Source organism: Pholis gunnellus (assembly GCF_910591455.1).
Source record: "Pholis gunnellus genome assembly, chromosome: 6".
Classification (NCBI taxonomy): domain Eukaryota; kingdom Metazoa; phylum Chordata; class Actinopteri; order Perciformes; family Pholidae; genus Pholis; species Pholis gunnellus.
In genome coordinates this window covers 5,811,140-5,820,124 of record NC_136532.1, presented here as the reverse complement: position 1 = coordinate 5,820,124, position 8,985 = coordinate 5,811,140, and the positions used below count along the sequence as shown (strand labels likewise).

At 43.6% G+C, this 8,985-nt stretch overlaps 1 protein-coding gene across 1 annotated transcript; it reads right to left on the bottom strand.

Annotated features, from left to right (window-relative positions):
- Window positions 1-3,857: 3,857 nt before the first annotated feature.
- snap29 (synaptosome associated protein 29) lies at window positions 3,858-8,952 on the bottom strand. The gene is made up of 6 exons (XM_079161842.1): window positions 8,895-8,952; window positions 7,595-7,849; window positions 7,277-7,470; window positions 6,584-6,669; window positions 6,395-6,499; window positions 3,858-6,162 (listed from the first exon to the last, which is right to left on the bottom strand). Exons 2-6 carry the CDS (start codon window positions 7,835-7,837, stop codon window positions 6,002-6,004), a joined length of 789 nt encoding a protein of 262 aa, XP_079017968.1. The 5' UTR covers window positions 7,838-7,849; window positions 8,895-8,952; the 3' UTR covers window positions 3,858-6,001.
- Window positions 8,953-8,985: the final 33 nt, after the last annotated feature.

Genomic DNA, 8,985 nt, shown 5'->3' with positions numbered 1-8,985 from the left:
CCTCCTCCAAAGCACAACAGCATCTATGTACCTTTTTTTTTTTTTTACCTCTGAATCTCTGCTATCTACCTCCATCAATGCAAGTGCATTTGTTAATGCATAATGTATAAATATATGAATATATTATTTTGCTTTATACATTTTCTACTTTTGAGCGTTTATGTGTTATGTATATGTACCTATATAGCCACACTTATTTGTATCCCAACAGTCGAAAAACACCAAACGGCAGTTGAGGCCCTCGGTCAGGGGTCCCTTATTAAATGGCTCCGAGGGCTGGAGACACTGAACCTGGTTCATCCAAATTCTACCCAATCACTTGAGTCAATATATCTGTGTTTTTACAGTGTTGTCCCCATTGTTGCGTCTTCTTCCATCATTCAAAACATTTCTACCAGCAAGTCAAGTTGAACATCAGGTATCGATTCTCAGGTGCTTGTCTCCCCCATCGAACGTCTTCTTCTCCCTCGCGTGAGCCTCCTCTGATGGTTTCTTTTAGTCGTTTAAAGGGACTCAAGGCGTCTGTCGAGACCTGATATTATTGGAGAGAGTGGGTGGGGGGGTGGGTGGTTGGAGGGGGGGGGGGGGGGGGAGAAGGAGCCATTTAGGAGGATTTCATCGTGGTTCTCTCTGTCCTCTGCGTCCAAAATTGAAATCTCTCTTGCTCCCTGCTCAGAAATCCTATCACCGTCACACAAGAGCCATCCGATAGAACTATACCCGCACACAGCCGCGCTACTCCCACCGTGTTCGTTAACATGATCTGCTTGATCCGCACTTCTTCCTTCTCTGCCCTCTACGGACTCTGTGTTTTCTTTAACAAAAAAAAAACCCAGGAGTCAGTCAACAGGCACTTTCTGGTTTAAGAAGAGGACACGTGTGGTCCCAGTAAAAAGGGCTTTTCTCTCTCTCTCTCTCTCTCTCTCGCTCTCTCTCTGTCTCTCACTCTCTCTCGCTCTCTCTCTGTCTCTCACTCTCTCTCGCTCTCTCTCTCTCTGTCTCTCACTCTCTCTCACTCTCTCTCTCTCTCTCTCTCTCTCGCTCTCTCGCTCTCTCTTTCTCTCTCCATGTCTCTGTGTTTGTGTGTTTATTTATTATGAAAACAGGTGATGATGTTATTAGTGCAGCACAGCATACTCTGTACACTGTCCATAAGTGAAAAAATAAACTACTATACTGTCATTTCTTCTCCTCCCCCCCCCCCCCCCCCCCCCTCAACCTTGTCATATTTTCTAACATGCATATTTATTATTGCATCACCCGCATTTAGATGTCACACAGACCACCATTAGCATTTCTGACCCCTCTCCTCTGCAATTACTACCAGAGGCCCAGCCCTGCTTAAGTATATCCCTCGGGTTTGACCAAATGTTTACGCGCAGCACTTCAGTCAGAAGAAGAAGTGCCATGAAGATATGCAAAGTGTACCCATCGAGACACTTTCTTGCTGCATTCTTCACGTTTTTTCGCCCTGTGGTGTAAACGGGATGACGACAGGCAAAATGACAACTAATGTGTATAATTACGTTTGAAGCTTTTTTTTGTTTGAGCCACACTCTCCTACAATTTGCTTATGTGATGTGTAAATGCCGAACATTCTAAACACGAGACACTGGACAACTTACATAATGTGGAAATACATCTGTTTTCGCAGCAGCTTCGGACAGAAAAGAAGATTCCCAATTTGTAAAAGCCAGTTTGTCCTCCTGAATGTGATATGCGGGCTAGTTAACTAAACATGGAGGGAGAGGTGGGGTCTAAACCTTGACTCTGACCCTGAGAGATGTTCATGAGGCCCTTGCTCCACAATATTAGAACCTTTTTATTTTTTTTCTATATCCCAGCCTCGTGCAAAACACACTAATGCATCCCTTTTATGGCTTATTGGTCAGGCCATTCCCTGTACAGTAGGTCATAGCAGGAGACTCATCCAAGGAACAGTGAGGTGAAGCACAATGGACACATTTGAGGATGTAAATGTTACACGTTTCACATCTTTTTTTACAAATGCGCAGCTTCTTTGATTGAAACATGAACATGAAGCATAAAACTACTAAAAGATCCAACAAATCAACACTTCCAGAGTTACTCCTTTGAGAGAGACTCCTGCTACTTTTATGTGCTTCATCTCCGAGGCACTTGAACCTTGATTAAACCCCCCCCCCCCCCCTCCCCTCCTCACCCTTTCTCTGCACTCCTCCCTCCCTCCTCCCCCTTCCCAGATCCCCTCAGTCAGCACAACTCTTTCTTTTCTTTTACTACAACAGTGGCAATAGAGTGCCGTCAGCCCGACCAGTACGCCCCCCCCCCCCCCTCTCTCCCTCCACCCTGGCTGCCTTGCCTCTGGCTGCTAACTCCGCTTTCCAAAGGGCAGGAAGGCCCCGTCTCTGGCCCGGGTGCCTGATGGGCTCCGACAGCAGTGTGTTCTGGGATTACGCCCGGTGAAAAGGGGGGCATTCCAGCACCGACGGGCCTTTGTCACAGCGCGGCCACTGTTTGCTTTTGACAAGACAGCTGTTTAAAGCCCTCCCGCCCAGCAGCACCACCCCCCCCCCCTCTCAACGGATGGCAATCGAGGGAAAGAACCTATAGGACCTATACCGCCGTCGGATGCACCTCCACCTGAGGTCGCCTCAGTGGTGCGTTTATCTGGAGACCTGCATTTAGAACTTTCTGTCATGCAGCTATAAAATCTTCAATTGAAATTATCATAAATATCATAATATAGTACATTAAAAACGTCATGAGATGGTACATTATTTGTATACCTAGCCATGATGTATCATGTCTCAACTTTTGCAGCACTGCAGCGTCTTCCCTTGAGGCGCTGCGTATACCATTCATGCAAGTGCACATTATTCCTCGTACATTACTTTGTAATATTAAGTCCATATTTCTACTGTTTACCTCACAACAATAGGATTTGGATTCGACAAAACATAAAACAGTTGCTGCAATGATACGTTTCCAGAGTTGAAAAATCAGGTGTGTGAGTACTCTAAAATAGTTTGCTTTCTTTTCCCATCTGATGAGCCTTTAAGTGCATTAATCTGTTCCGCCAACATGACGTCTTGAATCAGTTGACCCCACCAACACAGGTCCTTGTGTTTTTTAACACAGATGGAGTTCCCAAAGCTGGTCGAACATCCAACAAGCACCTCTGAAGGAGTATACGGGTCCCTTGATGACGAACACTGTAGACTCTAACGGCAGGAACCTGAGTTAAAATCTCCCTCAAACTTCTTTTTTATGCTGATTATAAGACAGAATAAAAAGTTTGCATCCATCATTTAAGTCGATCGATTTTACTCCCTGTCAATAGTACTTCATTCATAGATCACTCCGGGGAAGGCCAAGACACTCCTCTCCGGTCTCACTTGTACCTGAAGCATCCTACTTTTTGCGAAATGTGGAAAGGTTGCATTGTTTAACCTTGACTCTAGCTTAAAACCAGGTTCCACTGAGATTTGAACTCAGATCACTGGATTCAAAGTCCAGAGTGCTAACCATTACACCATGGAACCACTGTCTCTTTGAAAAATACACAGGTTTTGGTAGACAGTTTCTTATTTGGCATCCGCTCGTATGTTATCTGTGCAGGGAATAGGACATAGGGAGGCATAGAGGCCATAGAAGGCATACACTGGTACCAGAGACAATGAAGCTAACAAGCTACAGCAACCACTTCAGGCTAAGTTAAGAATTTTAGTAAGCTCAGCAGAGGATTTGGGAGGATCACAAAGGATTTGAGTAATGACATGTCAAGAAATTGTTTTGAAAGACTTCTTACAAACAATGAATACAGCAACATATAAGCCAACTGTATACAGACACATGGTAGGATTACACTGGTTGATAACGTAGAGGCTTACAAATGCTGCTGTTGCAGTATTCTGTCAAATGCTCCTTAACATGCAAAGCATTGCTGACCCTTCTTTCACAATATCATGTTACAGGCAACGGAACCGGCGATAAACAGTTGCTGTCAGAAGTGGGATTCGAACCCACGCCTCCAGTGGAGACTGCGACCTTAACGCAGCGCCTTGGCCCGCTCGGCCATCCTGACTGAAAAAAAACTTAGATTGGTGCATCTTTCGGTGACCCCAAACGAAAATGGTAACTGCTCAAGCAAGGCGGGATTGATTTATCTGTGCAACTGCATTGCCTCGTCTACTGGAACATCTTTGACTCCTTCCCTTCTAACCTAATGTGCTGTCATAACCTTACATCCCCACATTTTGGGTTGTAGCTATAGGAATGATGTGCCCCTACACACCCACTTCGGCTCTTTCACCATCCGCGTCCAGCCATCCACAACTCGAACATAACCCAACGCTCCTGCAGCTTGGGGCCCTCGGTCGTTGGTACCCCCATCTTACCCCCTCTGTGTGTGTATGTGTGTTTTGGGGAAGTGTGTACTGTACTTAGCAAGTCATTCTAATAAGGGCTTGTCGCCACTGCGGGAGCAGCTGGTCCGACACAGAGGAATGATAATGAATAGATGCCTTGACATGAGGACCTGAGCTACACACAGCAACACAGCTGGTACACCAGCAACCATAGAAAACACACACACACACTATGATGGTCATCATCAGTGTCTTGTTTTTAAGGATTGAGACAGAATACTTCAAGGACTTTTGGTTTATTGTAACTGCAGTAAAATGAGCTTTCCCTGCTTTGCCAAAAAAAACTAAATTCCCTGAATAATTTTGGTCCGTTTTGATCTTTAGTTTACTTTGAGAAGCATTAAAGAGTTTTCATGTATATGTTTTTCGACTGTTAGAAGTGTACTCGGGATTCAAATATGGCCTCTATTCCACTCCCGTCTAAAAAATATCACCGAGTTGCTAAATCACAACGCGTTCAAACTATTAGATACCGTGTCGGTATTCACCATCAAACGAGTGATGATCGACGGCATCTTTCGGCAGGAGCTCGTGCAGAGTTCCACCCTGGAAATGTGGCGCCACCTCGTGGTGCTTTTGACTTCCTGCTCCACTTTAACAGGAACACAATTGGCAAGACTCCCCTCCTAAATGTTGTTTTATTGGGTATGTGGCTTCCGTTAGAATACATGTGACCACGGTTCCGCAATTGTTCTCTAATTTTGTGATTTCATTTCTAAAAAAAACAACTTTAAAGTGGTTCATCTACTCATAAATGTTTCCCAGAGAAGCTATATTCTGTTAATAATGGGGAGGGGGGGTATTTACATTCACAGCTAGCTTGTTCACATTCTGCAGAATTCAATACAATGTTCATCGCTGTAAAACTATTTGTATAAAGCTAGGGGGAGGAACATGAACGGACTACATACAGTTTCAATGAATAACACAAAGTGAAGCATCTCGTGGTGAGATGAAGACAAAGGCTGGTCTACTGGTCATACATATTATGTGTATAAGGCAAAAAGTGACGTGCAAAGTGTTTTTAGTACGTATGTGGAGGCACGTCCAGGAAGTTAGCACTGGCATAATGAACCATACACACCAACAACATTCCAGTTTTAGACACTTGCCATGTTTTTTTTTCTCCAAAAAAAACTCTACTTCATTTGTCAAAACACTCATCCGATTTGCCGACAGTTGTAGCCAATTGTTCGTCGTTGGTGATCGAGAAAAGCTGATCAAACTCTAATCGCCGAAACCAACAACTCAGTGGAGCTTGACAGAGAATACAAACTATTTTTTACCTGGCAACAACCGCACATTGAATACGCACAGGGAATAAAATCACACAAGTTAACAGATCAGTTACTTTGAGGTGGAAGGATTCGTCAAATGTCAGCATGCAACTGAGTAAAAGGATGACGTTATGGACAGATCTGACATGGAAATGAATGAGTAAATCCCCAAGAGGAAAATAAAAAAGGGATAGAAATGTCTAAAACCAGCAGGAAAAGAACACGCTGCTTATTCAACAGAATATAGGATGGAGAGCCAAGATGAGAGGACGACCTTTTGCCATCTTCCGTCTCTGCGAGTCCCAAACGTTTGTTTTATTTGAGGTTTTTAATCTGTTGGTTCGTGTTGTGGATCTTAACATCCATCTTGTCCACTTTGTTCATCAGAGAATCAATGGAGTCGTCTTGGTCTTCGATCTCGGACTGCAGACCGAGGCCGAGGTTCTTCAGTCTGCTCAAGCCGCCGCACATCTCATCTAGGTCGTTCAGGGGGGGGGGGGAGACACACCGGACGTTAGTTAAACTGGGGACTGGCGGACAATACTTAGAGGGGAGTGGATGGCAAATTGCGGCAAAATAAATGTACATATCAATACCTAGCTCATTTAAAAGAATAAGCACTTAAAACAGTACTAAAAGCTTTCATCTCCGTATAATAACATCAAGGAGAAATAACAAGAGAATTAATACGGTGAAAATGTTTTTTACCTAAATTATTGTCGAGGGTCTGGTGAGCCTCCCTGAGGTGTCTGTTCTGAGGGTATCCATTCTTGCCAGGTGAGTTGTCATCGATTGAGGCGGACGCTCCGAACCCTGGAAGACAGAAAGCTGTAACGATGGCAGCCGGGTCGTGTTACCGGTTACGCCCCGCTGAGGGTTCTCGCGACAATCTCTTACCTCCCGTGTTCAGCTTTCTTAGATTGGGGTGGCTGGCTTGGTACTCATCTTCGTGTCCTCTGCTGCTGGACATGGCAGTCTGTAATCTGAGAAAATCAGATAAGCCCGGTTCAGACGTTTTAGTGAAGGACAGTCAATGGTGAGAAGCTGTTGAATTACATTACTCAAAAATACGAGTGATTGCTATGGAGGGCTTTGTTGTACAAATGTGACCTACAACTCAGCGCCAGAACTCTCAAACTCATGCAAGTGAAGACATTATATTGTTCTATATCGTAATATCATGGGCGTAAATGACATTATTTTCATTCAGTGTTTATAGAAACATAAAGGTGTCTTAGTTTTGTTGCATACCTGCCTGAAAATGTTAGCAATTGACCCGTGTTGTTGGCAAGATGTATTTTATTATTGTGTAAACTAAATGTGTGGCTGTGATGATTAAACAGGCGAAGCAGAATTTTATTCAGTTAGAGCAAAGGTGGTCAAATAAGTTCAGAAACCTTAAATCACAGATCATATTTCCTCTTGTATCCTGCCATTGGTACAATATCTATCATCTCTCAACCGTGTTTGAATCTGGTCTAAAATCTTTCGCCACATCAACGTTAACATTTTGTGCCAGCTTGGAATTTGTATTATATTATTGAAAATGTAATAAATAAAGATTTCTGAGAAGAGAGTGCTGAATCTTACCTGTCGTTGGCCTGGTAGGCCTTCGGCTCCTCAGGTGGTGGCTTTGTCTCTGGCTTGCCCTTGAAGTAGTTGACGAGGCCGCCCCACATGCTCTTGATGCCGTTGATGTGCGTCTGGCTGGTCTTCAGGTCCTGATCCATGTTGTCCATCACCTTGTCGGCCCTCTTCAGAACCTCACCCTGTCTAACCAGCTCCTACAGAGACAAAGAAAGAGATTTAAATAGATAGATAGCATTTTTTTTTTGTTCACTGTCACCCTCTCAGGGACAATATAATCTTCTGCGTGGCAGGTTAAAGCCGATTACTAGTTTGACGCACCTCTGCTGTATCCACACCAATCTTCTCCGATTCATAGATGAGTCCGAGGGAACGGTGACTGCTGTCCACAGCAGACCTAGCCGTGTGCATCACTTGCCGTTGGAGGTACTGCTGTCTCCTCTCCGGTTCGCTGAGCCCACTGTCGTCGTCGTCGTCATCATCATCATCGAACTCTCTTCTTTTGGGCTTGAAATCGTCCTCCTCATCGTCCGCAAACGGGTTGTGGGATTTAGGGTAGGCCATCTGTGACTGTGACTGTGACACACACACACACACACACACACACACACACACACACACACACACACACACACACACACACACACACACACACACAGTTTTGACAAAATAATCTCAACTCAAGGTCTACAGTAGTAGCCATTTCCAGAGCTCTCCACCGCATCTCATTGTTTTCATCAACTATTTCTGAGCTCAAGAATGAACTGTCACGCTCAACAGAGAGTTTTCTCTCTGTGAGCAGCCGGACAGTGGGGACTAACAAAATTGACCATCCAGAAGTTAATCAATAGATTTTAGTTTTAATAATCAATTCACTTTACTGATCTATTGAAAAAAACATTCTGAATACAGACTCACAAAAGTCAAGAGTTGCTTATCTTCATTTCATATCACAACAATGCAAATATTCTATTTACTGGATTTTGTTGTAACTTGAATTTATAATCTTTTGACATCAGAATCAGAATCAGAACCGTTTATTGCCAAGGAAGTTTGCACCTACAAGGAATTTGTCATGGCGGGTGGTGCATAACATTTAAAAACAAACAATACAATTAAAACAATAACATTAAACAATCAACACAGTTATAAAGTTATAAAACTATCTGGTTAGCTACTAATAGATAGATGAAGCATACATGTATCACTTCTGATAATAATGCTTAGTTGAAACCTTACAGTAAACATTCTAAGAAACTATTTAAGGACCAACTGACATGTTGATTTGACAAATGGTTTCCCAATTATGAGAGGAATTAGTGAACGCTTTCCTTAGGTTGTCAGCTTCAGCTGTCAACGTGTTTCACGCGATCAAAAAGCTAAAACACCTACTGGGTCATAGTGACAAATGTAAATGACACTATTGCTCCGGTAGCTAACGTTATGTTACAAGAGTTAGCTACGGGGTGTTGGCTGGTTGCTCACGTTAATCAACGAGGATTGCAAGCTAACTAAATAACCACACCTATGAAAACATTATGCTGCAGTAGCAACATTGACGTTTCTCTCCTCTAAAGTAAAACTGTAATGAGCATAGGTATGATCAATTTAAAAGACAAACCTTTGACCGTTGGATCTGTAGACGACGTTGTTGCTCTATCAACTGACTGTGAGCAGCTGAGCACTTCCTGTCACGTTCGGTGACGTCACCG